We start from the raw sequence: 18,639 nt of genomic DNA, 5'->3' as shown, positions 1-18,639 counted from the left end.
ATTCCTGCTAAAAATTCAACAGCAGCCCTGAAGTTGGTTGCATTTTTCACTTCGGTTATTGGTCTTGAATTTATGCAATTTGACCCTCAATTGATCAATAAACTTCTAATTTTTTTAATTTGGCCTCTGATTTGGTTTTAATTGCAGCTCTTCTATTTACGTACCTTTTTCAATTTGGTCCTTAGTTTAGGATTTCTTCAATTAAGTCTCTAAGGCCATCAAATTTTAATATTTATGCAATTAAGCCCTTGATTTGACCAAATTAATTTTCAAAAATTATGATTTGACCAAATTAATTCTTAAAAATTATAATTTGACCCGAGAACTTTAATTTGTTCCAATTAAAGCCCAAATTGACTCCAAAATTAATTTTTCTTGCAATCAAACTCTCCATAAATTCAATTAAACCTTCAATAAAATTTAATTGAGTCCATAAACATTTGATTTTGGAATTTTCTTTCTTAAATTGAATTTTTTTTATTAATAGGGCTCTCATCAATTAACAAAATATTGTTAAATTTTATTCTTTATATTTTTGAACCTTCTCAACCAATTTTTACTTATTTTTGAGCATTTTGACATCCTTTTCTCATTGTTTTTATTTTTTAATTTTTTTGAAACATATATTTTTTATTTTTTTATGCAGGGATCCAAAAATAAATTACAACATTGAATTTATATTATTAATTTTTATGAATTCATATTTAGAGATAGACATACAATATAAACTGTAAGTTCCATGACACCTCTAGCATTAAGTCTGATTTTCATAACTTACACCGCAAATTATCAATTAATTATACTTGAAATCCCAAAGGCAGGAAAATTACTCGCTCTTACTTGGTTTAATATATTCTACTGAACTAATTCATATCTAACATTAGGTGATATATGTCCATCAACAAGTAATTACCTGCATAATTTTTATCTAACTAAAAAACGTAAATCTGAAAGGATTTAGTTTTAAGTGTATAAAAGTTGTCAGCCTGAAAATATCTTTGCCTTAATCTAAGAAAATTAAGAAAACTTGCATCTTTCCTTTCTAGAAAAATAACATGAGAAAGTACACTAGCAAATGGTAGAACATCGATGCACACTTGCTAAAAGATTAAATAGGGTTTTTTTCAAAACGCATGCATGTACCCTTCAAGGGAGATGTTATTAACAACAAATAATATCTTTTAATTTGCATAATCAATAATATTAAATATTATAGATTAATATTTTGTTATAACATGACTAAAACACAAAACTCGTTTTTTGAGTTACAAAATCTATATAATACCATAAAATTCAAATTAAAATAAAATTTAAATTTAATACCAAATAAATCTAATATATATTAATTTTTTTTAAATATTTTAAATATATACCGATTGCTTTACCGACGGAACCAGACTTGTTGGTATTTTACCGAGAGTTGCGAAAAAATTACTACTCATGCCAACATTATCGATGGATATATTTTATCGGTGTTTACCTTTAATATTACCGACAGAATATATCCATCGATATTTGACAGAGAATTTTGAGATATTTACCGTCCATGCCACAATCACTGATGGATAGTCCATTGATGATTACCATTGACAATACAAACATAATTATTCTGTCGGTAAAGTTCTCGTGGAAAATTATTTTTTTGGCGTGTGTTGCCATTTGTATTACTATCGGTATTCTGTAGGTGTTTTTTTTTTTTTTTTTAATTCCCAACAAAATTAGTGACAGAATGAGAAATTAACTACAATCAATATTCTGATGGACAGATTCCGTCGATCAGGCCATCGGTAAAAATATTTCCGACAGCCTGCGTGTCTTATACCAATGGGATTAATTCGTCAGTAAAACTATTTAATGATGTAATGTATTAAATAATAAAATAAAAAAAACTAAATTAAAAATTAAAAATTACCCTAAAAATTTTAAGAACAAAGGCGAAAGATCTTGAGATCTTTCACTAATTATTATAACTGTGAAATATCAATGTTAATGTTATAAATAATTTTTTATTATTTTTATTTTCTCTGTTCTTTGATCTTCACCACGAAATCAACTTCTTCTTTTCTTCTTCTTCTTCTTCTAAAGTTTTTATAATGACAGGTATGGAACATATCAAAAGTCAACACCAACATTATCTTATAAAGAAGTTCCATGTCTATGTTCGTAACACCTAACTTAGTCGATTCTCTTATCTACTCCATTCTCCTTTTGGTTCACATTTAACTAGTAAATGATGAAAAACACATCCATTATTATCATTTCTGACTGTCTAGCTACTGTTAGGTTAAAGAAATCTCTAATCTCAATAATATAAATTGACTCGACGATAGAAAAATCGACTCCACAGTATATGATGTTTTAAAATTTGACTTGAAAATATAAATAAAAAAATTTAATCTTATAATATAAAAATTGACTCTTCAATATATGATATTTTAAAAATTAACTTGAAAATATAAAAATTATCTCAATAAAATATCATTTAAAAAAAATCTATGTCAATGAGTAACATGTTGCTATATATTGTCCCACCAAAAATAAAAACTTTTATCATAACTTGTGAGAATATTAAAAGTTGGCGTGGCGTGGCGTGCGCGCGCACAAAACACTTGTCAAGTCAATATAATAAATAAAAAAATTATTTTTTTAATTTAAAAAAAATTATTTTATTAGTTAAAGATAGATAAGGAGTTAGAATGTAATTTTATCTTAATAGTATTAATAAGAGATAAATATATTTTTATATAAATATTAATAAAAAATATCTCTGATATATATATATATGATATATATATATATATAGTAAATAAATATTTGTTATACAAACATTTAATAAAATAAAAATACATTAATAATAGCAGCAACCACTTGATATATCAAACTTGTTATATACCTTTGTGATTGTCACTTTTATATATATATATATATAGATAGATAGATAAAATTTACAAAATTCCCAAATGTTTAAGAGAGATTAGCATGGTGAAAACCAACCAAATTTCTCTAAAAAATAATTTTATTGGAGGCTAAGCTGTAAGATTCGAAAATCATTATCTAGCTAGAAATAAAGTTAGAAATCCTTACAATTTCACATAGAACGTAAGTCCTAATGCATCATGTTGTCATCCATATATATCTGTGTTTGTGTGCATATAACATGATTGTTTTCATAATGCATGGTTAGGATGAAAGGAAAGTGAAAAGCAATAATTAAAGGAGTAAATTATAATTTAGTTATTCTATTCTTTTATGATTTTCAAGTCAGTCCTTCTATTTTTAAAAATCATAAGGTAGCCTGTTAAGCAAAGTTTATTTTATTTTATTTTTTGAAAATTTGAGATTCTTATTTTTAAATGCACTTTTAGTTTTGTGTGTAGTATATAAGACTAGAAAATTTAATTAATTACAAGTCAAGGATATTTAGAAAAAAGATTTAATTAAAATGAAAACCAACAAGATTTTGATTTTGTTTTTAATTTTTTTTTTTTGGATCCAAAGTAGAATGGGTGGAACATATGATATTGGACTGAGATATTCAAGAGAGCTTCGTTTTTTTTTTTAATTTTTTTTTATTTGAAGTGGTACAGGATGTTTCAATTATTGCAGCTTGAACATGATGAAATTGACACCTGTGATATAAAAAATAGAATTATATAAAAAAACGTTTTTCAAATAAAGCATATGATATTGGACTGAGATATTCAAGAGAGCTCGGATTGTGTTTCATGTTTCACTTTGATTTCTCCTTGTTAACTTTTTGAAGTCTTCGTGTCTTGTCATGCTTTGAGATTATAGTATAACATGTTTTTTTAAATATTTTTATTTTGACATTAACATATTAAAACCATCAAAGAAACATTAAAAAACAATAATTTAATATTTTTTCAAGACAAGAATATTTTTGAAAAACATCTGAAAATAATAGCAGAAGCTATGACAAATATCCTTAGTGAAATTATTTGACTTATCAAAAGAGAAAAAAGAAAATCTTAACTGGAACAGTTTCTTGATGCATAATTTTTTCTTACCAAGTGCATTATGATTATGGTAAATAATAAAGAGAAAATAGGTTAGACTTTAGAGATTTATTGCTTCTAGTAATTAATCACTAAACTTGATACAGAGACATAATATATAGAGCACCAAAAACATAAAGATCTAGACAATCAAGTTGATATGGACTTGACTTAAACACACCTTGACTAACTCATGAAACATTGGGTCCGGTACAACATTATAAGACGAAACTATTTCAATTTTCAGAATGTCATTTTCTTAGACCAAATTAAATTAAAACGTGTCATTCTCTAAAGAGTTAAGTGTAAAAGAGAATGATTCCCACAAGTCTCAAATTGAATATTGTCCTAAACACTGAGCACTACCGAGAAAAAGAAATCTTCTCCTTAATTTGAACCTGCTTGATATGTGTGTATATATATATTTGTTTGAATGACTTTTGAAAGAATTCTGCCCGCTTCAAACTCCCTTTGAAGCCATCAACTATCTCTCTTTTTCTCTCAATCTTAAGTCAATTTTGTGTTTTACAAGTTATATTTGCCATACACACAAGATATGTACTTGTTTTGGGAATCTATGTGCTGCCATGAACATTGGTTTAGGTCCAAGACCATTGCATATATAATGCTGGAAATCAAGGTCATCTTGAATATAACAACTATGGTGGTAGACCTTCGCTTTCACAAGTGGAAGCAATGCCCTTCACAAGTGGAAGCAATGCCCTTCACAGATTCTTTGGATATCTGAATTTTCTTGACATATCCATTCACTTTCATTGTTAAAGTTTGATCTCATAAATGAGGGATAATTCAATGTTTTATATTTATATTCTAATTAATAATTATGAGTTTGAATTTCTTTAATTCCACTAAAAATTTATATTATTATTAATTTTAAAGTTTATAAAATTAATTAAACATACATACAAGTTAATCCAGATATCCATATTAATAATAATAATAATAATAGAATTTGATTTCATAAAATTTGAAGTGTCAAAATCCTTCTATCCCCAAATAATTCACAACACCAGAAGAGAGAGAAATAAGAGTTGTAGAAAAGGAACAAATTCATAGCTAGAATTCTTGTACACCTCTCCCATTCTAGAGGAGATGACTTAGTTGACACTCTTTAGGGTTCTTGTTAGACGCCATAAACTTGATAGATACCTCTCTTTGGCTCCACATGAATGCGAGTGAAGAGGAACTACAAATTAGTGGCATAAATTATCTTTCCACCGATCATATTGCTTACTAAAGACCCAATAAATTCCCAAATAAAATAGAAAAGAGAAGAGGTACGTGAAAAGGGTGATTGATGCATCCCCTTCACTAGCCGTGGCTTGAATTGCTAAAATGGCAAGGACCTTAAGAACTTTTATCCAATATTTCATGCGCATCTGGGCTGGCAGATGAAGAATCAGACCGGGCCAGGCAAGAAATTGACAAATTTCTAACTTGATTCTTTGCCCATAGAAGCATTAATTGATCAAACTTTTGCACCAAAATGATTTTTCTTTGTCTTTCACTTTCGTTCTTGGAATCCCACTCTGGAAACCTTCTTACAGGTTACATCACGGGCTTTGAAGAACAGTCATTGATCAATCATTGAGAGCCACGAAGGCGTCCCTGGGCTATAAGCTAGCTGTTATTGCTTATGAGCACACTATTCTTGTTCAATGGCGTAATGCCTTTACGATACAAGTTGAAATGAGGGCTGTCAAGACATAACTACGAGAAAGTGACCAAAATTTTTAGTTTCTAGAGAATGGATTTCAATTAATGACCAATAATTGAGTTCTATGTGCTTGTCTCTTACATTTCCTTCTCGATCCATTGATAAAAAAGAGATTTGGGCCAGCACTTCTAAATGAAAATACTAACATCATTATAAAACTGAAAAATAAATAAATAATTTGCAGTAATTTTAGGATAAAAAAGATGAAATTTATGAAATATTCAGTAGGACTGCTTATTAATTTGTAGTAATTTTAAGAATTTTAATTACAGTTCCTTCAACTAAATATAGAAAAGGCCATTACGGATCAGGTTTTTTTTTTTTTGTTTATGACAAATTCTTTATTTTTACTCTTTTGAGAATGAACAATTAAAATTATTTACAATTTCTTCATATTCTATACATGTTCTTGCAACACATATATGTAGGATTTTATTTAAAAAATAAATTAAGGAATTTTTTTTTTATTTTAATAAATTTAATATGTCAGTATTTTACTTTTGCAAGCAATGAAATCATCCACCAACCCCCTTTTCTTCAATATTTGGATTTAGAAGCTATCAAGCCACACCCGATGAAACTATGTATGGTATAAGCCCAACCTTACTTCTTTCTGATAAAATAAAAGGCCCATATTCTCAAGAGTTTCATTATGGCTCACAATCATCTTCAAGTCCAAGCAAGGTTTGTTTTATTTTTTTATTTATTTTTTTATCTTCATGTCATTTTCACCTACTTCTTTTTTTTTTTTATAATAATCGTCGCCATGTAGGTTCAACCAGGGTTTTTTTTTAATTATTTTTCATACAAATTTAAATACTTTCCTATTAATTCTTATATAATTTATCTACATCCAAACCAATATATTTATAAATAGAAAGAACAAATAAAAACAAAAACATATTTGGTAAAAGAATTAGAAACAAAAACATAAAATAAAAATATTGCAAAGACAATTTTGAAATCAATTTTTGTCACTTTAAAACATGAAGTAAAGAAAATATGTTTCTTTTCTCTTCATTATCTTCATTTATTTATTTTTTTGTCTCGAGTAATTTAAATGTAAAAAATAAATGAACTTAGACTCTGTTTTTTTTTTTTTTTTCATCTGTCATGGCTCATAAAGTAGAAGGCATGTACGTGCTTGTAAAGTTTTCATGGACAGCGATACATTATTTACAGGTTAAATCCTCCAGTTTATATGCCTCCAAGAGAAGAAAAATTCAGATTGCTGCATATTTCAGAGTGCTGATTAGCAGGAACGGCATGAACAGAATCGAGTCTAGCAGGCCATTTGTTCTTTCTGAAGAAGTATCCTAGATGTTGAAGCTATACACCAGCCATATGGCTTCATGAACAGTTACTTGCTTTAGGAGAACAAATTGAATTAGACACACATATATCCATTCAAGTTGTATGTGTTTACATCTGCACTCAAAACTTGCACTCAACCACTCAAGTCTGAAGTCATCTAAAGGAACTTTGTTTATCCCAAGTCTTTAATGAGCAATCTGAATCAAAGCTAAGATCTTTTGACGTTGGCCGGTTACATTTTATCGGACCCGGAAGGCCCTTCAAGCTTGGAGACCTTTGCTGATAAGCACCAGGCCTTGCGTACCTAGCACTGCTTGGCACTTCAGTAGTTGTTAATGATATCAGAGAAAGCTTATTCTTGCATGGCGAATAGCTGTCAGAGTAAGCATCAAAACTCCCTGGCCTTAGCTTTGGTGAGCTCATTGATCTTGTTTTTGCCTTGGCAGATTCAGTTGCTGCCATGTAAGTTGGAACCACAGGAGATCTAGAAAAGGAATTGTCTTCTCCCAATGAGCACTGCTTTCGATGGAAGGATTTTCTTGGAGCTGAAATGGGAGAATCTACACTGTCAAGGTGATACAGTCTCTGCAAACCTCTCAGTTTAATCTGCTTTCCTCTATAATCCACTCCAGGCTTTGGATTTGAGGTTAAAACTGAGTCCAAGTCTTCAAGCTCTTTACTCTTAACAAGTTGAGTATCCACCCATTGATCTAACCAGTACCTCCACCTTCCACTTGGCTTGCTTCGCTCCGATTCAGCTGAATTCTGAAATTTTGTTTTTTTGTTTTTTTTGTCATCCATTCTAAGAAAATACTGCTCAATGAAAAGCTATCTAAAGAGTGAACGTGCCATGATAGTGAGGCTTACCCGGCGGTTGAACCAGTATTCTCTTATCCGTTCTCTCCTAATCGCGGCCTCTTTCTTGCTTAGAAACGAGGCATCTGCCTCTTCCTTTGTCAGAAGGCTGCCATCCCATCTTCTTTCACTATTCATATCCATCTGAAAACATAAAAAAAGAAATCCTTCCATTATTCAGATATCATGGCACAGACCTGATAGCTTCAACATGTAGTTAGGGTTGTTAATTTGGGTCCAGATAGAGTTGAAGTGGTGACACGGACTTGAGATACCAAGATGTTTTGTGTTGATTGGGTTGCTGAGATGACAACAAAGATCCTCTATACCTACCTTTATTATCTTGTCACTCAAATTTTCTAACTGTTTATTTTCACTACAGGTCCAAGCACCTTCCACCATTTGGATCCTTTTTGCACAGACTTGTGACTGGATATTTACAATGGATTGCAAGCATTTTAGAGTAGTCATGGCTTGGCGTCTCACGTTTCGCCCTCGGATAATTGCTTGAAGCTTCACTATCCCCTTCAGCGCCCGCAAAGCTTTCCTTGCCTGCCGAAAAGAACAGTTGAGATTGTTGCATGTTCTACGAAAAGCTTTCAATAATCAATTGATTGAGCTAATATAGAAGGGACTTTGATGTCAAATGGAGAGAATAGCTTGAACGAACTCACAAGGTAACCCCTAAAGGTAGCTTGAATTTTGATGGCAGCAAGTTCTTTGATCCCCCTCTCACGTTGATGAGTGGAATGAGGGGCATCACCTTGAACTTTGAAGGTTAAATGGTCGGTTTCTTTCTCATATTCATTGATAGAATGAGGAACACCAGTGAGCAAAACCACCTCGGCCGCTGCCTGAGCAGCTACAACAGCTGCCTCAGCAGCAGCAGCAGTGGCAAGAGCAACACTTAGAGCATGCTTGCTCTGCTCCTTCTCTGCTTCTTCTCTTAGTGGTGATGATGGTGCTGCAATGGAGGCCAATCTATTCTTGACCTTAAACTTTCCAAAAAACATCCATTTTCTTCTCCTTTCCTGATGATAACACACATAATACATCAAGTCATGCATTTTGACAGACATCGAGAGATGTTACAAAGGAGAAAAACTACCTACCTTTTCTTGTCTTGACTGTGTGTCAGAAGTGAATAACCTTCTCACTCGATAGAACCAGCTTCTCTTCTTAGCCATTGAAGCACCACAACTTTACACAATATTGTGAGATCCTCAATGATCTGAAAAGTTCTCACCAAGCACTTGTATATTACTTCTTTTTTTTTTTATTATTCAACTTGCACACATATCTTAAACTTATTAGAAAATGCTAAATTTCATGAAGATTTTCGATGTTGTAAAGTAGGCCAATTGCTTACCATCTCCTGAAATCAAGGTATTTGGTGAGTCAAACAAGAAAAGCTACTTCAAATAAAGATCCAAGTCTTGAGGGCTTGGGTCACAGTTAAGAAACTGAGGAGGAATGATTTTCCTTGAATTCTCAAAACACAAACACCAAGAAATGTGATAGCAAAGTCCCTAAGAGACTAATGAAAATAGACTGAAATCACGAACACCAAAAAAGTTTGTTAATTCCCTAGTTGGTGGCATTCTTGCTGGTATGTTTTGTATTTCTATGCAATCATTCATCTTTTCCATGATGAGTTTCATCAGTATAAAGCTGTGGGCCTTTAAGCAAGAACTGTGCAGAGGTGGAAAATGAAAAAATAAAAACAACTTGGAGCCATCCATCTTACTTTCATGGAAAATACCTCATATAAACATCCTTCTCAAGGCTCATGGGACCTCCCATCTTTTTTCCAACTTTCATACTTCTCAATTCTGATAGACCTGACATGTACACATGTTTGTTGGGGTTGAAATTATTGAACTACCCTCTTCACCTCTTTAATATATATATATTATAGTTTTTTTTTTCAAATTAAGTTTTGAGAAAAAATTCGCGAAAAAAACAAACGGAGTATTTAATTTAGAACTTTTTAGTGAATCCATAAAGTACCTATATTTTTCCCAAAAGGAAGAATTGAGCCCTCAGTTTTTCCAGGTTACTACTCTCCACCCTTCATGGCATGTCTTTTATTGCTTCCAAGGTCATCATCACAAAGTCCTTGTGAAACAGAGGAATGTGGCTGCTCCTAAAATGACAACAAAACAAGGAGAGACTGTTAAATGTGCAGTGTCCTGCACATGTGCACACTTCTGCTCAGGCATACAAGAGTGAGGGGACTATTATTGAGCAAAGTGGGGATGGTACCAATGTGCAAAAGCTGAGTGGGAATGTGCAGATGAAACCAAAACGCACTTAGCTTGTAAGATGGAAAGACAGCTGTGTAAGGGCCCCCGGAGGAGAGGAGATGTCATAATTTTACTCAACTTTTGGGGAAAAAATAAAAAAAAAATGAAAGAAAACTCTCCTTCCTTTATGGAGCCGCAGTTGCCCCTCTCTATCACTCTCTTAAAACCACCTGCATGACCTTAACTCCTCTGTCTAGGTTTTGGTCTGCCCAGCAAGGTGGAATTAATGGGCTTAAAATGGTGCTGGTGATAATGTTAATGCAATCACTGTCTCACTGGTTTCTTCCTGTTTCAACTACATTGTGACTGAATGGCTAGTGGAATTACAAAGATCAGAACAAAAGCTTGGAGTTTATGAGCATGCCTTAACTTTGATTAGAACTTTCATACCAAGTAGGGATTGTTTCACTTGTTAATAAGTAAAAAAACTCGGCGATAACTCGACTCCTCGAGCAAAAACATGATTGAAGAGGAAATTCCAACCCAGAAATTAGTCACTCAGTCTTAGAGTCCAACCCAGAAATTCCATAGTGACAAACAGGCCAAGTCGATGGACTTGCATCATTACAAGAAAGGGAGTCAAAAAAGCTATGGGAAATAGATGAATGATTAAAGCCATTGGTAAGACACTTGCATGTTTAACACAAGGCCTTCGATTATTCAAGGCATATAATTCAGTGGTCCTTTGGAGCTCATGATAGCAATGCCTCAAATTGAGTGGTTTTTGACTCATGATTTCTAGCCATAGCGCTAGGATTTAAGATAAGATAGTGTTTAATTAGTATTTCGAGATAAAAAAATAAAAAATAATAAAAATAAAAGGAGTGTATTTTCATGTATTTTTTGTTTTTAAAATACAGAAATTCTCCTTAAAATTATTTCAAAAACACATTTATTTTATGTTTTCATTTCTACATGTTCAACTAAATATACTATCTTTTCTATCTTAAAACATTAAATATATTATCTCTTTTATCTCGAAACATTAACCTCACCTGTTGACATCCAACTGAATTTGAAACCGGAATTCAATAAGAGAGGTTCTCGTTAGTATCCAAATCTAATCCAATTACAGCTATGTTCTTATTTTATGGTTTTTGAAAATGGTGCATTTTTCCATGTTACTTTCAGAAAGAATCAACAGTCTTTGGAGATCAGAGCTTGCCTGGCAGATTCTATCAGTCTGCAAATGGCTACCGAGGATCAGTACATGTTTCCCACTACCATCTCTTATTTTCTAGTACATTACTTCTCGAATAAAATATCTAAAACGGGTATGGTAAAGCCTTCTTCTTCCACTATGTGTCCCTTCATTGGTTAGTAAGTTTCTACCCCTCTTTTAAGTTTACATTGATCTTTATTTATTTATTTTTTGAGATTTCTTGTGACAAGCTATGTATATAACCATTTGCCGTAGGCTCGAGCTAAATAGACTAGAAATAATGTAAGCACATAGATAAATATTAAATGTTTACTCAATGAAGAGAGTTGCAGATATCAACCCCAAATTTATATTTTTATTGTCATAAAATAAAATATATAATGATTATCTCCTTAAAATATTTACAAGACCAAGATCCTATCTCTAGTAGTAAACAATTAAAAATCCTAGAAACATAAAAGAAAAAAATATTGAATTAAAACATAGAATCCAAAAAAATATAGATAAAATAATAAAATTGGCCTAACATAATAGCATTTTTAAGGTGACTATATTTTCTCTTGAGTTTAGATATATTTCATTGGTTCATAAAAACATAGTTTTTATACTATGTTATTCACATAATTTATTTGTGTCAGATTCCCATTTAGCAATGTTCAAGAATTATTTTTTTATGGAAACAAAAAACTAAATACCTCAATGTAAGAAAAAAAATCATAGCAAATTTGAACCGAAGACCTCTCATGGTTTTGAAACTCGTTTTAGGGTCTAACATGGTATGGCTATCATTGAATTATTTGGTTAACTTACGAATCATCGGATTAATTATATTTTCCTAAAAAAAATATTATTTTATTTTTAAAAAAAGTCCCTTGAAGTTGACCTTGCCCAACTAGGTTGCAAATTAACTTGTAAAATTAATCTTTATATAACATATTTTTAACAGTAAATAATATTTTTGATAAGTTCTTAAGTAAAGTATCTCCATCAAAATAATTTAGTGTATTAACGAGGAAAATTATCTTCTCAAACAGGCACTTTAAGTTACTTGATTTTGCAGGTTCAGAATTCACAGGCTTTAATGGACATGCTATCTTTCCTAGGATCCAACTCAATTCTAGGCCCAGCCTCCTTTAAGGCCTATATAACTCTGTAAAATGAACAAGAACATAAGCCCATGACATCCTCTGAGAACTGCACAGCCATGTTTCAGGCCTGTGAGCTTTCTACCTTTGAAAAGACCTTTCGTTCTAGGGCCTGGTTGGTGGTGATCTCTTCTGGTGTGAAAGAGCCTTTTGCCTGTTTATCGGAAGAAGGAAATAAAAAAGAATATTGTGCCCTTTTTAATAAAATGATGATTTGTTAAGTTTCACCTTTATCTTCTCAATATCTTTACTCTTTTATATAAAATTGTCAAAACCCCCAAATTTCTACTCAGTTAAAAGAAAGGCCCAGCTCGAGTCTGGTTTTGTTTTGTCATGTGGTTTGGTTAAAGATGTTTTTAGATTAATTATAATTTTAAAAATTATTTTATTTTTATTGTCTAAACTTGTTTTTCATCTTAAATTATGGTAAAAATTTGTATTTGAAAAAAATTATAATTTATAGCTGCATGGATAATTGAATAATAAAAAAAATCTCACAAATTTCTTGTTTTTGCAAGGGGGCTTCCCAACCCCACCTTTGTAAAGCAAAAACTCTTCCTACGACCAGAACAGAACCAAAGCATTCTTTTCATGCCCCTGTGTCTTCTCGTTACTTACCTTCACACGAAATCCAACCTTCTCTCTTCCATTACCCCCTCGTCTTTCTTCTCCTTCAAACAAAACCAACAAATTTCCACACTTTTTTACATAATTTATTTCACTGTTAAAGTAATTATCTTTGTCGAATAATGAGATAGTGAAAAGACAGAATCTTGATTTGTTTTGGAGGTTTTTTGATTTGTTTAGTGTAATGGGAAATTGGAGAAATCGTCCATCACGTAGATTCTTTAACAAAACATCAACAACGTATTCTTATGTCTACCCTGAATCTCCTCCTCACTCAAGTAAGTATTGTTTCGATCTGTGATTATGTATGTATTGGTTATTGGTTTTTTTTTTTTTTGCATATATTTATTTTTTGCAATTAAATTTGAATTGGGTTATGTGGGATTGTTGGACTCTTTATTTTTCATGATGGGTTTTTGTTAGAATCTGTTTATGTTTGTTTGGTTGATTTGTTTAGTTGGTTTTTGTTTTTCTAGTCGGGAGTTAAAAAATTGTTGCTTTCTTGGTGTTATGTTTGGTAGCTGAGAAAATGGTGGTTAAAGGATGGAAATTTTGATAATTTTTAGTGTTGCATGCTAAGAGAAAACGAAACTTTGATTGGCAAGTTGTTTATAATTGGTGCAATATTAGTTAAAAAAATGAATCTTCATGTCCTGTTTGGTAGCTTAGAAAATGGTAGGAGAGATTGGACATTCATATCTGTAGTGAATGCTGCATGTTAAGAGTTTTTTAAATTCAGAGATGGTATAGTTGGTGTAGTTTCAAAATAGGGTTTTTCATTCGGGGTAAGGTAGATAAGAACAAGAACATGACAACAAGAAAGCAATAGGTTAAGGTGTGGATATGCTCGCTATGCTTGTTAGTTACTATTACTTAACATGGAAAGTGATATATATCAAAGAGGCATTTATCACATTACCAAATCTATATCAATTTCAATGTGTTTTCATCCTAATGCATAGATATTAACTGTATTCGTGATTCGTGACGGTGAGAGTTAGATGTGGTAGCTTTTGGGAGAATACTAACTCAGTTTATACTTGGATTTCTTAGCTGTTCTTCGTTGGCCATGATTTTCCCTTTCCTTTTAATAGTAGCAATTAAATTTGTTTCTTTTCTTCTTTCGGTCAGGTTTAGTACATATACAGATGTTGCTTGTTAGGAATTTATTCTTATAAGCTGACAGCAGTTAATTATTCTTGAAGCAAATATTTTACTCCTTTTATGTTCATTGCTTATGCGGCTACTTTTACACATGTGCTTAGCTGTTTGTATGAAGAATGCATTGTTTTGGAGGGTGAAGATTTTGTAGCTAGAACTGACGAACGTAAAAGGAAACCTCTTGGGTTGATTTGCTATTATCCTAGCTAACATATTAAACAAGAAATTACATGATATTACACCGGTCTTCTTGAGGAACGGCAGATCGCATCCTCATTCTGTTGAGTTTTGGCCCACCCATCTCTAAGTTGCTAAAATTGGTGGAGTTTTGGACTTTGGTCAGGTCCAACACTAATAGTGTAATTAATGGTGGAAATTGATTAAGCAAAACAGCTTTTATTGACTAACTGATTTTTGGAAGTCCATATTTAGAGGATCCTTTTGGCTAATTTATTGGTGTTTTGCATATAATGAGAAATTTGGAGATAAGAATGGAGCAACATGCTTTGAAAAGATTAGCATTATTCTATGCATTTGAATTTGAGCTTATTTTCATCTCCCAGTTATCCCTTCTTGTAAATTGCTAGGCTTTAGTGCTGGCAATTATACATGACTTTTCTCTACTTTGGACAAAGCCTCAATGGAATTTCTTATCCTAGCTTCAGTCCTTTACTTCATTGGTTGAGGAGGACTGTGAACCACCATTCTGAGTGAATTCAGAACTCCGCACTAGCAGCTCTTTTGTGGTTTCATAGGTATGGGGATTTTCGATTTATTTTTTCTTCATGTTATGTGGTGCATACTAGATTTTTAAATTATAGGCTGTGTATGAGATAATGCTTGGATAGATTTTTCTGTTTTGGTAATAAATTCCTTTCCCTGTATGTTATATACTCTTTTAAGGTATGTTAATTAATTTATCTTTTAACCTTTTGAAGGCTTTGTTGATGATGGTATTCCTTCATGGGAAAAGAAGTTCTGCTCTTTGATTGGATCAGTACCGTGGCGGAAGGTTGTAGATGCTAAGAAGTATATGTATTGCCATGGTAACATACTCAATTGGGATGACTCAGCAGGTGAAGAGGCATTTCATAATGCTAAAAAACGCTTCTGGGCAGAGATCAATGGTGTCTCTTGTGGCATCTCTCCACCTGATCCAAATTTATATATCGATGAAATAAAGTGGAATGCCTACATTGATCCTGAAGTCATCAAGGACTTGGAACAAGATCTCTTTGTCCCCTATGAGGGAGATACAGGTGGCAAGGTAGGGCGTAAAAACAAAAAAAGAAGGAAGTTTGTCTCCATTCCTTCAAATGGGTGTTATGAGAATACAGATGATGCTAAAAATCCTTGGGAAAGTAATAACAATATGCAAAGCAGCTTGTCTTTGATTGATAAAGCGAAGAGCTGGAACCAATGGGATTCTGATATCAACAAATCTAGTAATTTAAATAAAGTTGATAACCCCTGGGAGCGTGGCTTTTCTCAGGAATCTGAAGCTGTGAAGGGCAAGACATGGGGTGTCTGTGGTAATAAATCATGGGGATGGAATCATAGTGGAAACCATGTTGATCAGTCAAATGATTGGAATAACAACAGTAACCCCTGGCAGCATAGCCGTCAAGGAGTTGACCCTGCAAATGACAAAGGGTGGGGCAATTTGAGGGATAGTTCTCGGGGCTATAAACAGCATGAATCAAGGAAATGGAATAATGACTGCAAATCTTGGGGAAACGGATTTTTTCAGGGTAGTGGAGCTTCTAAAGATAGAAAATGGGAAGACAACGGCAGCAATTCACAGGGTTGGAAACAGTGGGATAATTATGGTAAAAATACAAAAGGTTTGGATTTCAGAAAACATGGTGGTGGTTGGGAAACCCGGAATGAGGGTTCCTGGCAGAGGGAAGGTGCTCACCAACATATAACTGGCTACGAAAGCACAAGGTTTCAAGGGGATGGTTTTCAAACAGGTCATTCCTGGAGTGGAGGAAGAACTAAGAGGAGGGTTAGTTTTGCTTTTGAATAGCCAATGTTTGTTGAATATTCTTTCTTTTTTCTTTTTCCTTTTGCCTGGGAAACAGATGCCTGTGCTGCCAACTCATATTTCTGAAGATGACAGAAATTCACAGCATCAAATGGAGCAGATTTTTGCAGATGCCATCAAGCTTTTAGATTTCTGTTTATTTCTTTGACTCACAAAGATATGCTTCTTGTGTGCAATTCACACTACACCCTGACAAATAAAGAAAGAAACAATCCTACTGGGTGTTCAAAAGTTCATACATGCAATTTCTTTAGAAAATCTACGAACAGATTATTATTATTATTTTTTTGGAATTTGTCATCAATGGCGTATTTAGGCCTCTGGATTGTATCTTGTGCAGTATCATAAATTGAATGTGAACCTGCCAAAACAGTTCCCCTTTTGGGTGGTTAATTCTGTACTGACATCTGATTGTTCAAGTCAGGTGATTCGATTATCTCTACTGTTGAAAGTACTTTTGGTAAATTTCAGAATTGTGAAGCCAGATGAGGTAATGCTGGATTCTCAGGAGATGACATAACTTAGGTATTTTGGTAATGTGTTGTAACCGAAACCATATGTATCAACACATTTTTAGCTTCAGCTTGAGCAAATGGTCAATTTCTTGTCTTGGTTGCTCCAAGGAACCTGTAGACATCCCTGAAAAACTGGGAGAACTAAAACGTATGAACATAGAACTTTGCAGACAATTTCATAGAGAAGTTTAGAGCAAACAGCTGGTCAAAGGTCAGGAAAGAAGCAAGCAGAAAGGGAGGTAAACTGGCACATAATGATCACATAGGAGTGCTATCCACCTATAACATCGAGTATAATCATCTGAATATAATCTTCCCCTTCTTTTACTGCAAAATGTGGCAGTGAGACAAAGTATACAAGCAATGATCTGTAAAAGTATATTCATGTCTGGCTGGTTTAAGGAATGGCAATTATAGCTTCTCTAAGCTAAAACTAACACCCCTAGATTTGCTCAAGAACACCCAGCAGCCATCTAAAGTAAAAAATATACTCGGTAGCTCTCAATTTTGACACAAAATGCCCTCTGAAGTCCTTCTGAAGAATTTCTGGCCTATTTTTTTCACAAACTCTGCAGCTCTTCTTGTTCTACACGAAGTCCCTGTCGTTCTTCAAGTCTGCTTCAATTTAGAGTCTTCTTGTTGGCCTTAGATTAACAATACAGATTGGGGTCTCTTTCAGTTCCGAGTTAGGACGGCAATGACAGCTTGAATACTCAGTTAAAGATGACAGATTCAGTGTTCAGGGTTTTCAGTTTCAGCCAAACTGACATTCAAAGATGACAATCCAAGTATCAGGATTCTGGAGCTGATCAAGGTGCTTTTTACCATGTAAAACAAAATACTCAATGTAGAGGAAGTTTTTATAAACTACTTGTTCGAAATTGCTCCGGAACCAGCTGAAACAACAGATTCAAAACCCTCGGTGCAAAGCATGAACACTACAAAATCTATAAATGACTTTCTAAATGAAAAATGTCAAGATATAATCCCTTAATTGACGCCGAAGGAAACAATACAAGAAGGCAACACAAAATTCTACCAGCACAGAATTCTACATAACCACATAAAAATCATAATTCAAAATCTTATTAGGAAATATTTATCTTCAATTAGTCAGAAGAAATGCAAGCTAGGGGTTTTTAAACTAAATAGAAAAAATAAAATTACCCACGCACCACTATCATCCTTATTCAAAAGCACCCAATAATTCCTTCACAATACTTTCCCTCACAACTATATCGGCAGTCGCCAATCTGCCTTTCTCCCATGGGAATGCTAAGCCATAAAGAATCCAAACATTTTCTCTAAGCATGGAATGTTCATTATTCCGTAGGTCCTTAATCCAATAAGTTACATTCCTAGGATTATTAATTAAGCCAGTTAAGCCAACTCTCATAAACCATCGAAGTCGAAATCAAATCAATAAAATTACCCAGCTCTTTGTTTCCTATAGAAACACTCCCTCTTGATCCAGACCCCTGCATATTTGCACTAAAAAACACCACTTTCTTTAAAGTTTTAGGTCAATGCGGCACCATTTTCTTTAACAAGAACTTCGTTGTTTCAACAAAGGATGGATCGAACTTCATGTCGGATTTCAGAGGTGTATCTCTACTTCTCCTTGTGCTTGACAATACTGCAGTTTTAACAGCGAAGATTAATTCGCAATGGATACTATCACCATCACCAATCATGCTGTTCAGCCTGGACACATGCAAACTCGAGGAAGAAGGGAAAAAGCAGAGCTTGATTT

General features: G+C 33.0%; 2 protein-coding genes across 3 annotated transcripts; one reads left to right on the top strand and one right to left on the bottom strand.

The window, feature by feature from the left end:
• Nucleotides 1-6,966: 6,966 nt before the first annotated feature.
• IQD11 (IQ-domain 11) lies at nt 6,967-10,125 on the bottom strand. The gene is made up of 7 exons (XM_011039494.1): nt 9,934-10,125; nt 9,293-9,764; nt 9,036-9,154; nt 8,598-8,954; nt 8,257-8,475; nt 7,936-8,067; nt 6,967-7,833 (listed from the first exon to the last, which is right to left on the bottom strand). The coding sequence occupies exons 3-7, from the start codon at nt 9,108-9,110 to the stop codon at nt 7,222-7,224; spliced, it is 1,395 nt and encodes a 464-aa protein (XP_011037796.1). The 5' UTR covers nt 9,111-9,154; nt 9,293-9,764; nt 9,934-10,125; the 3' UTR covers nt 6,967-7,221.
• A 2,875-nt stretch (nt 10,126-13,000) lies between these two features.
• On the top strand, nt 13,001-16,807 carry LOC105134906 (uncharacterized). 2 transcript variants are annotated; one of them, XM_011039493.1, is made up of 3 exons: nt 13,363-13,441; nt 14,912-15,079; nt 15,263-16,807. In XM_011039493.1, the coding sequence occupies exon 3, from the start codon at nt 15,358-15,360 to the stop codon at nt 16,351-16,353; it is 996 nt and encodes a 331-aa protein (XP_011037795.1). In that variant the 5' UTR covers nt 13,363-13,441; nt 14,912-15,079; nt 15,263-15,357; the 3' UTR covers nt 16,354-16,807. The 2 variants fall into 2 exon arrangements, with proteins under 2 accessions (XP_011037794.1, XP_011037795.1); XM_011039492.1 differs by lacking the exon at nt 14,912-15,079 and having other exon boundaries at nt 13,001-13,441.
• Nucleotides 16,808-18,639: the final 1,832 nt, after the last annotated feature.

The sequence above is a fragment of the Populus euphratica genome, unplaced genomic scaffold, assembly GCF_000495115.2.
Source record: "Populus euphratica unplaced genomic scaffold, PopEup_1.0 scaffold57.1, whole genome shotgun sequence".
Classification (NCBI taxonomy): Eukaryota; Viridiplantae; Streptophyta; class Magnoliopsida; order Malpighiales; family Salicaceae; genus Populus; species Populus euphratica.
The sequence above is the reverse complement of the archived record's forward strand: the minus strand, read 5'-3'. Positions and strand labels throughout refer to the sequence as shown.

Bases quoted from the DNA above. Each gene is read 5' to 3' on its own strand.
- LOC105134906 (XM_011039492.1), top strand. From the start codon at position 13,348: ATGGGAAATTGGAGAAATCGTCCATCACGTAGATTCTTTAACAAAACA. The intron at 13,442-15,262 runs GTAAGTATTGTT...AACCTTTTGAAG, and splicing joins TGAATCTCCTCCTCACTCAA to GCTTTGTTGATGATGGTATT.
- IQD11 (XM_011039494.1), bottom strand. From the start codon at position 9,110: ATGGCTAAGAAGAGAAGCTGGTTCTATCGAGTGAGAAGGTTATTCACT. The intron at 8,476-8,597 runs GTGAGTTCGTTC...TCTTTTCGGCAG, and splicing joins CTACCTTTAGGGGTTACCTT to GCAAGGAAAGCTTTGCGGGC. The intron at 8,068-8,256 runs GTAGGTATAGAG...TTATGTTTTCAG, and splicing joins TGAGTGACAAGATAATAAAG to ATGGATATGAATAGTGAAAG.